Source organism: Hylobates moloch, unplaced genomic scaffold (genome assembly GCF_009828535.3).
Source record: "Hylobates moloch isolate HMO894 unplaced genomic scaffold, HMol_V3 SCAFFOLD_8, whole genome shotgun sequence".
In the NCBI taxonomy this organism is placed as follows: domain Eukaryota; kingdom Metazoa; phylum Chordata; class Mammalia; order Primates; family Hylobatidae; genus Hylobates; species Hylobates moloch.
This window is the reverse complement of record NW_026652283.1, coordinates 59,835,553-59,853,249: the sequence shown is the minus strand read 5'-3', so window position 1 is coordinate 59,853,249 and position 17,697 is coordinate 59,835,553. Positions and strand designations below refer to the sequence as shown.

Below are 17,697 nucleotides of genomic sequence, written 5' to 3'. Positions count from 1 at the left end.
AAAAGAATAGGGTCAGGAAACACGTGTGTGGTCACCTGATTATGATAAAACAGGACACCAGGGAAAGCATGCTGATTTCATTAAATTGTGCTGAGTCAATGCCTTACAGGAACAACAAAAAAAGGGATCTTGACTCCTAATACATTACATTACATACATACAAAAATCAGTTCTAGATGGATTGTAGAGCTAAATGATAATAAACCTTTTAGAAGAAAACAGGAAAAAAATCTTCATACCACTGGGAATAGGCAAAGATGACTTAAACCGGACACACACACAAAAACACTGATAAATGAGACTAAAAATGATTTGCTTACTTCTTCCGGATGAAAGGTAGGAGGCAAGGTTGGTGAAGGTGCAAAAGGAGGTGGAGAGATAACCTTTCTTTCCTCTAGCTGGGCCATTATTTCCTTTCGTCGGCGATGTAGTTCATCTAGACTAGGATGAGGCTGGGGAGGAGGAGGAAGCCGGCTATAAGGAGGTTCCTAAAAATAGAAAGATTAGTTAAAATTGAAAGAGAATTTCAGGAGAGATTAATTCATATAATATACTCAGCGTATATTTTAAGTTATGAAACAGCTTGTATACCCTTCTTAGCATTTGGAAACACCAACACTTAATAAAACAAAGTAAAACAAAACCCCCCAAACTCTCAAGATCTTCCAAATAGCTAAATTTAGGTTTCTTTTATTTGGTCATAATTTCCAAGTAGATCTAGAATTGTTAATTAAACCATCTAAAGTTCAGACACTAACAAAGGTTAATTGAGGGGGAGGAGGCAGATTTTTTTCTCATTATATAGTTTAAAAAAAAAAACCTACCCAAATTATGAAAAGATTTTTTAAAAAAAACCTCTCTTATAAAAAAGAAGTCATCAAAGGGTTATTGTCATTGCATAAAAAGTAAGGAATCACAGCAAGCAATAGTTAAATTAAGTCTATGTAATAAAAAAAATACAGCATACTCTGAGGTACGAAGGTCTGATCTGAGTTGGATGAGGAGCCACTGGATAGTAACTCTCAATCTGTTGGTATCTTTCTCTGGATTCTGGTACATACGATGGTACTGCTGCAGGTGGAATCTCAATGGGTATAGGGCTTTCTCGGAATATCTCTTCTCTCGTGTAAGACTGAGCAGGGTACACTCGACGGCCATCATAGTGAGATGGGTATATAGGTGGGTACTGCTGTGGCTGTGTGCCATACTGAGAGTTTACAACACGTTCTTGGAGGTAGGGTGGATAATGATCCAAGTAGGGAGGAGCAGGTTCAGGAGCAGATGGTGGAGGTCGGACAAAGCGGGACACACATTGTGGTGGTGGAGTATAATACATACCTGTATAATACAAAAGAGGACCCAAAGGCAATAATGAGCCAATTTAGTTTTCTATGTAAGATTTTACCTTTTAAAATACTGGAACACTAAAGTATTGGTAATCTACTTATTTCTTTAGAAGTTTTCCATCTGCTTATATAATCAGGTAAGCTTTTTAAAAAATAAGCAAAAATTATCTGTAAAAGTCACTGAAAAAACTACCCTACTTATAATCTGTAATAGTAGATTGGCTCTCATTGTTTGACCCTCTTTCTGGTGTGTCTTAATGCAATGAAGACATGGGAAAACAAAAAAAACTACATTTCCCAGATATCCTTGAAGTCAGGTTCCACAAATCAATCACTTGCATGAGTTCTGAATTTGAAACTGAAATGACTGGGAGGACATGGAACACAAAAGGCCAATTTTGCTGGTGCAGATTAGTAGCTACTGCTTGGCTCTACAGTTCTTGAGACAACAGTTGTGGCAACAGTTTCTCAATTTTCAGACTTTTGCCTCAAATGACATGATCTTGGAATTAAGTAGTTAGGACAGAAGTTTCTACTTCTACTGCTTCCTCATTGTAACAAGTTCTCTTGGCAGCTAGCTCTGGAGCATTGTTTGCTTCTTTAGTACCTCTACCAATATGGCAGGCACCTAACTCCTGCACTAAATCTCTTTCTGCTTAACATAGGTAAAATAATTTACCTAAAATTGAAACCAGGCTACAAAAAAAAGTTGCATTTTTCCTATAATGGATGGCCAAAAGGAAGATACAAATCACGTTTTATCATATTTTGCATGAATTAGTAATGCCATATCAATTAAAAAACATTCTCATGAATGAATTGTAGAGAAGACAACATGATTCAAAATTAAATGACAGACTCGGAAAAAGAAGAGGGCACTTTTAATCTATTCCCGTTTTAAAAATTATAGTACTATATTGCTTCTGACAGAGAGATCCAACACTTAAAATCATTCAGTGTTTATTTTACATATAAATTGTATATGTAAAACGTTAGTTTATTTTCTTTCCTTCATTCTCCATACCTGGTATTATCATTAAAGCTGGCTAATTTTCAAATTTGTCTATTTTTGAAATCCCTTCTTCTCCTTTCCCATCACACTAATTCCTCAACACTCACAACAGGATTAATAGTCTCCTAACTCAACTTTCATTTTTCCAATCCATTCATAATTTTTTTTTCTATTCCAAATACCTCTATTTAGGGCATTTCTTCCATTAAGTCTTTTTGATTCCTCAAGTTCTCAATGATCTCCCTTGAGTCTTTCAGTCAATCTCTATCAAGCTAATATTAACCACAACAGATCACTTAATTTTTAACACATACATAAACACCACACACACGCATCTACTACTCACGCATATAAACAGTTTTCTATTCTTTACCATTATTTATTCTATTCTGTAAACTCTCTAAAGGTGTGTTTGCTGCATTTTTTCATACATATTATAGGGCCCAGAAAAATAATAATTAAAAGGAAGAAAAATGTACTGTGGGTGTTTAATTTACACACACTATAATATTAATTCTTTTTTCATGCTTGAAGAAAATTTTGGTCAGGAGAATATATGCTGCCTTACTCAGCAAATTTCCATTGCCTACTTGTGTGACTTGTTATTTCCATAAATATTATATATGAACACATGTATTATGCAACTGCTTTTAGTAGATATGGTGGTTTTTTATTACTTTGTTTCATTTATTTCATAGTATTTAGCTAATCATAAAATCTCAATTTTTCTGAAGTATTAAAAAATGCATTTATACATTTACTTATCTTAAAGAGGCTACTGTGTAAATGATCACTCTGACCTGAACAGTTCTGATAATTCCTAAGAAAAGTGAGCAATATAAATGAAAAATCGTTACCCTGCTGATAAGGTGCTGGTTCAAATGGTGGAGCTGTTCCTCGAGGATCCTGATAATAAACATCTGTCTGTTGTGCTGGATATAACTGAGAACCTCGAGGTACCATCTGAAGTGGTTTGGTAACAGGCATTGGAGGCAGATCTGCTGGCCCCCTTGGAGGTATAGGATGTGGATTCACAGGTAAGGCAGAAATACTCTTAGGAACAGATTCTAGCCTAAGGGAATAATATTATGGAAGTTGTTTAAAAAATACTTCTCATGTGCATAAATTGTTACAAGTAAAAAAGATTGCTACAATTTGGGAAACTCACTTATTCTAATAGTCCTCCCTTCTACAAAATTTCAATTTTTAAATCTTATTTCCCCTATGTTAATTGTTTCTTTTCTTATTTTTTGAGACAGAGTCTCACTCTGTGGCTCTGTTGCCCAGGCTGGAGTGCAGTGGTGCAATCTCGCCTCACTGCAACCTCCGCCTCCTAGGTTCAAGCGATTCTCATGCCTCAGCCTCCCAAGTAGCTGGGATTACAGGCATGTGCCACCATGCCTGGCTAATTTTTGTATTTTTAGTAGAAATGGGTTTCATCATGTTGGCCAGGCTGGCCTCGAACTCCTGGCCTCAAGTGACCCGTCCACCTCAGCCTCCCAAAGTGCTGGGATTATAGGCACGAGCCACCATGCCTGGCTATGCTAATTGTTTCTTAAAAAACACTAGCATGGGAAATAAAAAAGCAACAAAATAAAGGCCAAAAAAAAAAAAATCATGTTTTTTTTTTTTTAAATCCCAAACATTAATTATTCTATCTTCCTTCGACTTTATAAAGAAGAAATTTTGAAATAAGAGTTAGGAAAAATGACGTACAGGTCAGGAGGGGATCCAGGAGCACTATTGCTCAGATGATCTATTTTTCCTGGTTTCAGACTAGAATCATAGCTGGGGTCTGTTCCTCGTGGAATAAGCTGTGTTACTGTATTCCCTGTTGATACAATTCCATTTGGCAGAGCAGGAGGTTTTCTGCTAGGGAGATCCACTGCACCTTCATCTGGAAGGATAGCTGCTGAAGGCAGGCCCACCTCATTAAGTTGACCCAAAGAGGCACTCAAGGGTCTTCTTGGAACCAGGCGCTTGTTCATTTTACGAAATCTATATAAAAAGCATAGGCACATATCAAAAAGCAAATATAAAAGCAAAACCAAGAACTAAAATGTACTTAACATTATTTTTTAGAAATATTCTCTCTTGAAACATTAACTCTATCAGTGTGTATATTTTGCATAAAATCTCTAGCAGCAAGACATATTAAGTATAAAATTCCTCATAAAAATGTGTAACATAGGCCGGGTACTGTGGCTCACGCCTGTAATCCCAGCACTTTGGGAGGCCGAGGTGGGCGGATCACAAGGTTAAGATTGAGACCAGTCTGGCCAACATGGTGAAGCCCCGTCTCTACTAAAAATACAAAAATTAGCTGGGTGTGGTGGCATGTGCCTGTGGTCCCAACTACTCGGGTGACTAAGGCAGGAGAATCGCTTGAGCCTGGGAAGCAGTGGTTGCAGTGAGCCGAGATCACACCACTGAACTCCAGCCTGGCGACAGAGTGAGATTCTGTCTCAAAAAAAAGAGTAACATTTGTCATATTATAAATTATGCTATTAATATTTTTGCTATAATATATTTCTGTGGACATTTGTATTTCTAAAACTTATTGGAGAAGCTAGTAGAAAAAGCTTTAGAAGATAGCTTCTGAAATATTTTACTTCAGCTCTCCCTCAAATGCCTTGGGATACAATGAGCCAATGTTAAAAATTAGGAATAAAAGAAAAACAAAGCCAGTATGCACTGTGAAACATTTATCATTTACTCTGTTAAAAAATTTAAGCAGCCAGGCACTGTGGCTCACACCAGTAATCCCAGCACTCTGGGAGGCTGAAGTGGGCGAATCACTTGAGCTCAGGAGTTTGAGACCAGCCTGAGCAACATGGTGAAACCTTGTCTTTACCAAAAATATAAAAACTTAACCAGGTGTGGTGGTGCATGCCTGTGGTCCCAGCTACTCGGGAGGCTGAGGTGGGAGGATCACTTGAGCCTGAGGCAGAGGTTGCAGTGAGCCAAGTTTGCACCACTGTACTCCAGCCTGGGCAACACAGTGAGACCCTGTTTCAAAAAAAAATTTTAAGCAATTAAGGATAGTGACTTTTATTAGAACTGCTTCAGAGATGCTGATGTTATGTATGCCAATACAAAATTAAAGTTATTTTAAAAGTAGGTTAATGGAACCAATACAGAATAATTGCCTAAGTTTAAACAGATGCTGTGGTACAACAAGCACATCGATTCTGAAATCTAACCAAAGGAAAAAATATAAGCCATCAGACTCCAGGATCTTTGTTCCTCAACAATGAAAGCAAGTCCATTTACAACTGCTAATGCATTTTTATTTTCAAAAATAAAACCTCAGCTTGGCACGGTGGCTCACACCTGTAATCCCAGCACTTTGGGAGGATGAGGCGGGCAGATCACCTGAGGTCAGGAGTCGAGACCAGCCTGACCAATATGGTGAAACCCCATCTCTACTAAAAATACAAAAATTAGCCAGGTGTGGTGGCAGGCACTTATAGACCCAGCTACTCAGGAGGCTGAGACAGGAGAATTGCTTGAGCCCGGGAGGCGGAGGTTGCAGTGAGTGAGCAGAGATTGTGCCACTGCACTCCAGCCTGGGCGACAGAGCGAGACCCTGTCTCAAAAAACAAAAAAAAGTAAATAAAAAAATAAATAAAACCCCATCAGAGTAATAATGCTATTTTTACACATTTCCCACAACTGACAAATTTCTGAGGTTGGGGAGAAAACTATCCCTCGGGGATAATTATTGTTGAAAGTCTGGTATATCATTATATGGAATTGTTCCTTTATACATTAGCTTTATATTCATATAAGATTATTATTTGCAGCAGTTGAGTCATATATTACTGCTAATTTTTCCCTCTACTTACTAATCTTAGATATCCCTTTATGTCAGTTCATTTTAGGCTGGTTGGGTTTTTTTTGGCTATTAAAATAATGTGCTGGGCACAGTGGCTCACGCCTGTAATCTCAGCACTTTGGGAGGCTGAGGTGGGTGGATCACTTGAGCTTAGGAGTTCAAGAATAGCCTGGGAAACATGGGAAAACTGTCTCTACCAAAAATACAAAAATTAGCTGGGCATGGTGGCATGCACCTGTGGTCCCAGCTTCTCAGGAGGCTGAGGTGAGAGGATCATTGGAGCCTGGAAGTCGAGGCCGCAGTGGGCCATGATCGCATCACTGCACTCCAGCCTGGGAGACAGAGTGAGACCCTGTCTCAAAAAAAAAAAAAAAAAAAGTAACAGATATTTATGAACATGTACTTGCACCTTGTGTGAATAACCAAGTAAGCAAAGGCAGAATGAGGTCAAAGAGCACGCAAATTAGAAATTTTTGTCGTACTGCTCTCTAAAACTATTTTAAGTCCTACTGATCATGAAGGAAAATGTCTTTCAAAACCTCATCAAATACTGGGTAGTATTGGTCTTGTTAATTTGGTAGTCCAAAAATACTAAGTTGCTTTAATTTGCATTTCTTTAACAACTAGTGAGATTGAACATAGTTTCACAGGATAATTGGCCATTAGTATTTCTTCTGTAAACTATGTTTATGATCCATAAATCTATTGGTTCCTCTCCTGCTTAGATTTGTAAGAGCTCATTTTATGTTAGGGTATCGGCCCTCTGTATGTCATTTCCTCACCAAGTTTTTTATAAAAAACTGTATTTGTACCATATCTTAGTTTTATAATTTTTATGTAATCAAATGTATCAATCTTTTCCTTTACGGATGCTGGGTTGCAGTTCTTAAAAAAAATCTTTCCTTATTTAATAACTAAAAACAAACAAAAACCCTCTTACTCCTCTGTAGTTTCTTGCCTTCCTAAATATTTAAATCTCTTATACATCTAGAGTTCATTTTAGTATAAAGATTGTGGTAAGAATCCAGCTCTATTTTTCAAATAGGTGAGTTATTTTCCATCATTCATTTGGTCACTGATGTGAAATGCCACCTTTTAGCACATATGCTAAGCTCCTATATGCATCTCAAACTCCTCCTAGATTCTCTATTGCATTTCATTAATCTATCTATTCCTACGTAAAAGGCTATAGTCTTTTATTCACTGTAGTCCATAATACAGGTTAATAGTTATTAGTCTAGTTCCAGTCGAAAACTTCTTTTTCAGAATTTTCAGAATTTTCCTGGCTATTTGTACCTATTTATTCTTTACAAGTGAATTTTTGATAGGATCTTAACATTATCATGGTGAGATTTAAATTAGGATTTCTTGGAATTTGTTGTTTATGGGAAAATGAAACTTTTATAGCATCAAACCTTATCCAAGAACACAGTATGTTTACTCAATATTTCTCTTATGTTCCTAGGTAATTTATTGGTTCAATTTATATACACCCTGGAAGAGATCCTTAATTTTAACTTATTTTTAAATTGGTTATGTTTCTCTTTTTAGTTTACATGAGGGCAATTCATTTTTGTGATTTTTAAAATTTGCCATCTTACTAAATTCTCATTTCTTTTGTTTCTAGTACTAAAATTTTTCCCAATAATTTTATGGCTATTTTATTCTTTCTTACATACATTAGCTACTACTTCCACAATGTTAAATAACAGTGGTAGAAAATTTTACTACTAATTACTAGCAAAAAATTTTGCTTTATCCTTGACTTTAAAGAGAGTGAATTGAATATTTTACTAATTAAGCATCTACTATTATGTTGGCTTCTGATTTACAATATAATTTATTACCATGCTGAGAAAGTATGATATTTCTGTTGTATTAAGGAATTTTTTTTTTTTTTTTTTTTTTTTTTGGAGACAGAGCCTCGCACTGTCATTCAGGCTGGAGTGCAATGGCGCAATCTCGGCTCACTGCAACCTCCACCTCCAGGGTTCAAGCGATTCTCCTGCCTCAGCCTCCCGAGTAGCTGGGTCTACAGGCGCATGCCACCGCACCCAGCTAATTTTTGTATTTTTAGTAGAGACGGGGTTTCACAATGTTGGCCAGGATGGTCTCAGTCTCTTGACCTTGTGATTTGCCCGCCTCAGCCTCGCCCGCCTCAGCCTCCCAAAGTGCTGGGGTTACGGGTGTGAGCCACCGGCGCCTGGCTGGAATTTGATTTTTAATTGACATTCAATTTTATTCAAAAGTCTTTGGCATTTTTTGGATATTATCATGTTATTTTCTAAGTTGTGAGAAGTATATTGTACTACTTTTGCAGACTCATGGCATCTATTTTCTTTTCTTTAAAAAAAATTATGTTATTTATATTAAAAAAAAAAAAAAAACTACAGCACCCAATATTCCCAGGTAGTCTCCCATCCAAGTACTACTAACTGGGCCTGACCATGCTTAGCTTCTGAGATCAGATGAGCTCAGGTGGATTCAGGGTGTTATGCCCATAGACATGGCATCTATTGTAATGTATTACTGAATTATATTTAAATTTTTGAGATTTTTAATATTAACACGTGCGATAGATTTGCAGTTTTAATTGTGTTATCTTTGTCAAATTTAATGAAAGTGTTACATTGGATTTATAAATAAATTAAGAGGCGGTGGGTGTGGTGGCTCCTGCCTGTAATCCTAGCACTTTGGGAGGCCAAGGCAGGAGGCTCCCTTAAGCCCAGGAGTTTGAGACTAGCCTGGGCAACATAGGGAGACTCTGTCTCTATTTTTAAAAAATAAAATAAAATAAAATATAAAAATAAAAAAATTAAGAGGCTTTTCCTTTCTTTCTTCAATGAGCTGAAAAATTTAACATCCCTGAAATTATCTTGTCCTTGAAGTTTAAAAGAATCTGTTAAACTGAGCCAAGGGCAAAATTTTCCACTGGAAATACATTATGCAATTAGTTAAATTAAAATTGATTAAAATTATTAGAATTTTAATTTTTTGTAGTGAAAATGACCCACTTTTAGATTTAGCTAATCATAAAATAGTTTCCTATCTATAGGCATGATGCAATAAAAACTGAAGAAACTGCTTTTCATTTTTAAAAATTATGTACGGGTTGAATATCTCTTACCTGAAATGCTTGAGACCAGAAGTGTTTCAAGTTTTGGATTTGTCTTGGATTTTGGAATATTTGCATATACATAAGGAGATGTCTTGGGAATAAGACCCAAATATATAACACAAAATTCATTTATATTTCATATACATCTTTTACACATAGTCTGAAAGTAATTTTACACATTTTAAATAATTTTGTGCATGAAGTTTTGACTGCTATCCATCACAAGGTCAGGTGTGGAATTTTCAACTTGTGGTGTCAAGTTGGCTTTCAAGCATTTTTGGATTTTGAAGCATTTCCGATTTTCAGAATAGGAATGTTCAAGCTGTGTTACATTCTAAAAATGTCCTATTTGTTTAAGATAAAGCAACTACTCTTTCTGTATTTCTGTATGTCAGCAAATTATTCCACTTATACCTTATTCCAAAGTCTCCTTTCACACTTACTTTTCCAGTTCCTCCTGTGAGTGTGCAAATGTACAGCTGGCCCCACGAGGGCATCCTCCTCTCTGCTTCATATCTCGACACATGTATGTTTTGTATTTGCTATGCTGTGGAGGCTAAAACCAAAATCAAAACATTAGATGTGTAATAACCCCCACAAAAAAAAACATAAATTTTGTGTTGTCATTTTAGGATCTTGATAATCTAGATAAGTAATTCACATATTTATTTAGATTACCAAGAGCAAAAGTGCCCTTCTGTCTGAAGTTTCAAAGTCCAAATATAAATAAAGCAAAAACAAAGAAGGTAGTCCTAATTTTTCTGATATGTTGATATTAATTCTCAAACAAGTAGCATCATATAAATTCTTTAATAAATCTCATAGGCATTCTTATACTTGTTTTATACGGAAAAAGAAAGCTCATGGGGGCACTATGATCTCATTTCCACTTTTTTTTTTTTTTTTTTGAGAAGGAGTCTTACTCTGTTGCCCAGGCTGGAGGGCAGTGGTGCAATCTTGGCTCGTTGCAACTTCTGCCTCCCTGGCTCAAGCGATTCTCCTGCCTCAGCCTCCCAAATAGCTGGGATTACAGGTGTCCACCACCGCACCTGGCTAATTTTTGTATCTTTAGTGGAGACAGGGTTTCACCATGTTAGCCAGGCTGGTCTCAAACTCCTGACCCCAGATGATCCGCCTGCCTCAGCCTCCCAAAGTGCTTGGGATTACAGGTGTGAGCCACTGTGCCCAGCCCATTTCCACATTTTATAATGAAAAAACAAACCACTGTAGTTTAAGACTTTCAAATATATAATTATCTTCTAATATTTGTTTTGTACAATGTTCAATATAGCTATATGTATGTTTCTATACAACATACCACAAAAACTACAAAAGGCCCTATAATCAAAGAATATTCTGTAACTAATTCTTCTTGACATGCAGAATAATATAAGAAGAACTTAAAATAGTTCCGAAAGTACAAATGACACTTATTATTTACAACTCAAGGATAAGGCAGGAGGATGGATTTGAAAGTTAATGAAATATGAGACACAACACTAAATTGGACAAAATTTAGTGTATTTTACCACTATATGGCAGAGTTAGTCTCATTACGTTTGTTATTTTCTTCAAGATGTCTAATGAAACAGAGAGTTAAAAACTGTAGGTTCTCCTTTCTTTTATGCCTATTCATAAATAAAGCTTTGACCTGTGTTAGACAGGTTAGGAAAATCATATCCAGATTATTTTACTTAGCAGGATAATTTTTATATTTCTTGCCTCTTAAGCAAAAAGGAATACTGAGTAATCTATTGATATTTACCTGAACCAGGTAAATTAAGAGTTTTACGTTCACAGGCTTACTACTGCAAAATAAAAGATCTAATGAACCTAATATAAATCCTGAGAGCCAAATAAAATTACTGGGAATAAAATTTAAAACTCTAGCTATAAGAAGTTATTATATTCTACAGTCGTATTTCATCTAAAAACTTTGAGGGAAATTTGGCCCAATGGCATAACAGACATTATGAATGAAAAAAATCTTAAAATATTAATAAGAAAATATATAGAAATTTGAACAGCATTGGAAAGACACAGTATTAGCACTAAAAAGTGATACTTATTGTCAAACCAAAATGTTAAACAAACTAAAGAGAATAATAATCTTATATAAATGGAATAAACTTCAGCACTGAATCCATTTTCTCCATCAAATGCTGCCATATCCAATGTGAAGACTGACCCCAGCATGACATCAGATCAATAAGGATTACTTAATGTCAATATTGTCAGATAAAATTACCAGCCTAATGCAGTAAACTGTTAACCATGCCAAGGTAATTTATAGTTTCTATAGTCAGAGTCTCAAAATATTCATGTCATCTTTTTGGCTTTGTATCTGTAGGTATACCCACAGTGGTTTACCTATAGTTTTAAGGCATATCCACAGTGGGGTAACTCTAAGGTTTAAACAGCTTCCTTACCTGCTGCTGATCTGCTCCTTTTTTGCTGTGGTTCTGGATATAATCAACCAGCCCATGTACCACCGTACGCACAGCAACCAGCCCATTTTCCAGCTGTTCCCAAGTAGGAGGAGGAGCATCTATACAACCAATGATAATGTTTTAAACTCTAATGTTACTCAATATTTTCCCTAATATCAAATTAATAAAAGAGTTAGTTGACAACATTTCAGTGAAATCAAGCTTCACACCTTAGCTTTTTAGATAATAGGTTATTCACCTAACCATCATTTTAAAGGAATGGACATATTCTTTCAAAGCTGGGGTTGCAAACTGAAATAACCATAGGAACAAGAAAGGTAACATGAAAGAGGTAAATAGGCCACACAATAGTGGTAACTGTCATTAGACTCTTAGTGTTGAGGAGACAACAAGTGACAGCGACTGCTGAACTGGAGAGCATGTCCCTCATCTAAGAGTATGGTTATAACTCAGCTTTAGATGATTGTTGTTATGTGATGATACAAGGCTGGCACTGCCAGATACATTCACTGTTTCCCAGGGAAACCTGAAACTTGAGATTTTTAAATAAAAATTTCCCAGTTTTAAAATGTTGGCATCTAAGAAATTTAGACCATTGCTCAGACCAACACTGTGTAGACTAAACAAAACTGAGGACTGCCTATAGTTAGTCAATTTGCATGTTTATTTTTAACTTTTATATAAATCAAGTTTTGGTAAATAAAAAGCTTAAAAAGTTTAATAAGCTGGGCACAGTGGCTCAGGCCTGTAATCTCAGCACTTTTGGAGGCCGAGGTGGGCAGATCACAAGATCAAGAGATGGAGACCATCCTGGCCAGCATTGTGAAACCCCATCTCTACTAAAAATACAAAAATTACCCAGGCACGGTGGCATGCGCCTATAGTCCCAGCTACTTGGGAGGCTGAGGCAGGAGAATCGCCTGAACCCGGGAGGCAGAGGTTGCAGTGAGCCGAGATCGCACCACTGCACTCCATCCTGGTGACAGAGCGAAAACTCCGTCTCAAAAAAAAAAAAAAAAAAGTTTAATAGAAGAGCTATTATATAAAGCAACTCTGCTACATGTCTTCATTTAGTAGGTATTTGCCCAGTGCCAGCACTATGATTTATAAAAGAAAAATTAACTATAAGGCTAAATATATCCTTTAAAAGAAATAGATAAAATGAAACAAGAAGAGAGACGTAGAGATAACTTCTTGCTCAGACACCCTGAAAGAATTCTAGGGGATGGCATTTGAACCGGGCTTTGAAGGACACATTGAATCTGAAAAGGAAAAAAGGTGAAGAAAACAAGTATTCAAAAAAGTAGTTTTTGGAACACTTGCTAAATCTGAGTTATTGTTCTAGTTGTTGGGTAAGCAATAGTGATTAAAACAAAAATCCCCATTATATTCAAGGAGAAGAGCCAGATAATAACCAAGACAAATAAGCAAAATATAGAGTAGTATTTAGATAATGTTGAATTGAAAAAACAGAGCTAAAAAGAGAAGTGGGGCCAATGTGTAAAATTTTAGACAGAGGCAATCCACCCGTCTTGGCCTTCCGAAGTGCTGGGATTACAGGCATGAGCCACTGCGCTCTACTACAAATACAAAAAAATTAGCTGAGCATGGTGGCACACATCTGTAGTCCCAGCTACTCGGGAAGCTGAGGTAGGAGAATCACTTCAACCTGGGAGGCGGAGGTTGCAGTGAGCTGAGATCGCACCACCGCACTCCAGCCTGGTCAACAGAGGGAGACTCTGTCTCAAAAAAAAAAAAAAAAAAATTTAGACAGAGGCCAGAAAAGTCCTCCTTGAGAAGGTTACATTTCATTAAAGACCTGAAAGAAGGGTTTAAATGTGCCTACTGGAGACTTTCAAATATATAAATTATCTTCTAATATTTGTTTTGTACAATGTTCAATACAGCTATATATATGTTTCCATACAACACACCACAAAAACTACAAAAGGCCCTATAATCAAAGAATATTCTGTAACTAATTCTTCTTGACATGCAGAATAATATACCAAGGGAAAAACATCCAAGTTAGAGGAAAGAGTAAGTGCAAATTCCTTGATGTAAGAAGTGTGCCTGGCATGTTGCATGGAGGTGGAATCAGAGAGGAGGGAATTAAGTGAAAAAAAGGGTAGGAAATGAGGTTTGAGAGAGGTAATGAAAGACCAGACCATGAGGCCCTATAGATCATGGGAAAGATTTTGGCTTTTACTCTGAGTGATAGAAAGCTACAGGAGAATTTATGAGCAGAGGGTGACGGGGTCGCTCCAGCTCTTTTGTTAAAATCAGACAGACAACAGGAGGCTATTCCATAATCCCCTGAGAAATGGGGATGGCAGCAGTGAAGGTAGATGGATTCTGGATGGATTTTAAAGGTAGGGCCTACAGAATTTGCTAATGGATCAGATATACATTATGAGAGAAAGAAGAGTTGAGGTTTTTGGACTAAGCAACTGGAATGATAGAGTTGCCACAAACAGGATGGCAGGGGAGAGCTCATTTTTAGACAGATTCAGTTTGAAATGCTTATCAGATATAAGATGATAGATGCTGAGAAAGCAGTTTTTTTTTTTTTTTTTTTTTTTTTTTTTTTTTTTTTTTTTTTTTTTGATGGAGTCTCGCTCTGTCATCAAGCTGGAGTGCAGTGGCATGATCTCTGCTCACTGCAGCCTCCACCTTCTGGGTTCAAGCGATTCTCCTGTCTCAGCCTCCCAAGTAGCTGGGACTACAGGCGCCCGCCACCACGCCCAGCTAGTTTTTGTATTTTTAGTAGAGACGGGGTTTCACCATGTTGGCCAGGATGATCTCGATCTCTTGACCTTGTGATCCGCCCGCCTTGGCCTCCCAAAGTGTTGGGATTACAGGCATGAGCCACTGCACCCGGCCGAGAAAACAGTTTTATATACAAGTTCAGGAAAAAGGCATGGGCTGGATATATATTTCAAACTCTAAAAGACTATCAATTGTAATACATATTACTTTATGTGCCAACAAAGAAAAAAAAGGTTAATTATGTCTTCAAACAAATGCATTCCAATTTCAGAAATGCTAAGATCTGAAATAATTATGAACCTCAGAACTGATAAAAATACAGTAAATTTGTGAGTTACATAAATTATATTTGAAGCTATGGGATAGATAAGATTATCTAGGAAACAGTAGGATTAAACTCTAAGAACACTCCAAAGAGTACAGGATATGGAGATGAGAAAGCAGAGGACGCTGAGCAGAGTCCAACAAAGTAAGAAGAGAATTAGTAACCTAGAAGCCAATAAAAAAGCATTTCAAGGAAGAGAGAGTACAGAACAATGGCCATGCATGGTGGCTCATGCCTGTAATCCTAGCACTTTGGAAGGTTGAGGCAGGCGGGTCACCTGAGTTCAGCAGTTTGAGAACAGCCTGGCCAACATGGTGAAACTCTGTTTCTACTAAAGATACTAAAAATAAATAATAATAATAAATTAGCTGGATGTGGTGGTGCACGCCTGTAATCCTAGCTACTCAGGACAAGAATTGCTTGAACCTGGGAGGCAGAGGTTGCAGTGAACCGAGATCTTGCCATTGCACTCCAGCCTGGGGGACAGAGTGAAACTGTGTCTCCAAAAAAAAAAAAAAAAAAAAGTTAAATGCTGCTAAATCAAGTACAGTAAGAACTGAGAACTGACTTTTGGAATTAGCTACATGGAAGTAATTTATGATCTTGAAAAAGTAAGTTTGGATAGAGCAGTGGAGATAAATGCCTGACTGGAGTTGAGTTCAACAGAGTGCCAAAAAAAGAAATGAAGTGGTAGGTAGATGAGAAACGGGGTCAAAAATGGTTTAGGAACTTGTGGAAGTTCTCTTTTGACTGCTCAGGATAATCAAAGCACAGCAGTCAGGGAAAAAAATCACTATATATTCTAATAACATTGATCTGGTTTACTAATCAATTTTGGGAGCAAATCTATAAAAGCAGGCTGACAAAAAACTAAGAGGGTTCTGAATGCCATAGTCAAGAGTGTCAAACCTTATTCCGTAAGCAATTCTACAAACAATGAAAGTTTATGAGTGTGGAAGCAAGATCAAGGATGTGATTTCTTTTTTTTTTTTGAGACAGAGTCTCGCTCTGTCGCCCAGGCTGGAGTGCAGTGGCGCAGTGTTGGCTCACTGCAAGCTCTGCTGCCTGGGTTCACACCACTCTCCTGCCTCAGCCTCCCAAGTAGCTGGGACTACAGGCGCCCGCCACCATGCCCGGCTAATTTTTTTTGTATTTTTAGTAGAGACGAGGTTTCACCGCGTTAGCCAGGATGGTCTCGATCTCCTGACCTCGTGATCCACCCGCCTCGGCCTCCCAAAGTGCTGGGATTACAGGCGTAAGCCACTGTGCCCGGCCAGGGATGTGATTTCTTTTACAGCAGTAAGTAGACTGGATTGGAGGAACTCAGAGTAGAGGAACTTGGAAGACATTCAGTCTCGGGGAAAAGGAGGCTCTCAAAGGAAGTAATTATAAGCAGGGGATACAGGGATATTGTGAAAGAAGAACAGATAAATCGTATTGTATGAAACAGTATGTAGAACAAGTGAAAGGAAAAGATGAGGCAAGACAAAACATTAAGGTTTTAAACTTACATACCTCAGAGAATGAGGTCATTATCAGAAAGAGGAAACATTAAAGGAAGAGCAAGTATCAAGTAATGATGAGCTTGCTTTGAAGCACTCAGAGGAGATGATGGGGAATCTCAGCAAGCACTGGGAGATGTATCTGGAGTGATGCAGAGATAATAGTGATAGAGATATTTGGGAGTCTGTATTCTACACGAAGGTAATACCTGATGCTAAGAATGAATAACCACCATCAGAGCATGTAGAGAAAACAAAATTCCAAGAGCATAACCTGCCTACTCTTTAGTGGGCAGGAGGGGAAAGCATGGTACAAATAAGACAGAAGTAGCACTCAGGTCAGAAGAGAACTATGAGATCACAGAAAGATATCAAAAAAGTGCTCAACAACATTATCCAAATGCTGAAAACAAATGGGAGTGATTTAAAAACTAAGACAAAGCTTCTGGAATCAGAGACTGGGAATCTACTAGCGAATATTAAGAGAGCTTCAGATCAGCAGTAGGAATAAACACAGAGAAGCTAAAATAACTTAGATGTAAGTATAAGTTGAAAAATGAAGGTTGGGTATATTTTCAGGTTAAGGAGAAGCAGCAGAAAAAGCCTAAGTAAAGATATACAAGAGAGGATATTTGAAGGAACAAGGTATCACAGAGATGGCAAAAACAGGATCAAGGAAATGCAACTAAGGATACATGATACAGAAAAAAATGAGAAAAACAAGATTTGGAAGAGGTAAGAATGGTAAAATACAACACAATTTTGTGACGGGAGAAAGAAGAAACATAAAGAAGCCCAGAGAAATCTATTTTCCTGATGAAATGAGCAACAGTGTAAAAAGTATTAAATAAATATTAAAGTGAACTAACCTGAGATAAAGAGTGAAAAGATTTAAAATGGAAACTTAAAATACTGTAAAAAATATCTGGAGTAACTACTTTGGGAAACCCTAGAGGAATAACAAAAGATAATTAAAGAACCATTGAGTAGCACGAAAGGCACATATAAGATAGTCCATTAATTTCCCGTGGGTTTACCTGGACTAGGGTCAATGTTTGCTAACAGCTCCAAATGGGGTCTTAGTCGGTTCAAGTTTGCTGGGTCTCCAGTCCGCTGGAGAGCAATTGTTAGTTCCTGAACACTCTGTGCAAAAGAGGCTGGGGTCTGCAACTTAAAAAAGATAAATGTTAACTTTCCCAAAGGTCAGATAATCCTTTTATTATAAAGATTATTTATATCACAATCATTTTTGCGATTTATTAAATTTAATTTTTATCTTCCCATATACCCTACACTTCGGCCAGAGTAGATTACTTGCTACCCAAATAAATTCTGTA

General features: G+C 37.2%; 1 protein-coding gene and 1 pseudogene across 2 annotated transcripts in view; both read right to left on the bottom strand.

Annotated features, from left to right (window-relative positions):
* RC3H1 (ring finger and CCCH-type domains 1) overlaps nucleotides 1-17,697 on the bottom strand; it is a 91,785-nt gene that overhangs the window by 28,962 nt on the left and 45,126 nt on the right. For both annotated transcript variants that reach the window (XM_032160944.2, XM_032160945.2), the window contains exons 7-13: nucleotides 17,398-17,530; nucleotides 11,744-11,862; nucleotides 9,758-9,870; nucleotides 4,075-4,356; nucleotides 3,216-3,430; nucleotides 968-1,338; nucleotides 321-488 (exon numbers count right to left, since the gene is read on the bottom strand). In XM_032160944.2, the coding sequence (XP_032016835.1) occupies nucleotides 321-488; nucleotides 968-1,338; nucleotides 3,216-3,430; nucleotides 4,075-4,356; nucleotides 9,758-9,870; nucleotides 11,744-11,862; nucleotides 17,398-17,530 (1,401 nt within the window). The remainder of the gene's footprint in view (nucleotides 1-320; nucleotides 489-967; nucleotides 1,339-3,215; nucleotides 3,431-4,074; nucleotides 4,357-9,757; nucleotides 9,871-11,743; nucleotides 11,863-17,397; nucleotides 17,531-17,697) is intronic.
* Nucleotides 8,581-8,702, bottom strand: LOC116474065 (5S ribosomal RNA; annotated as a pseudogene).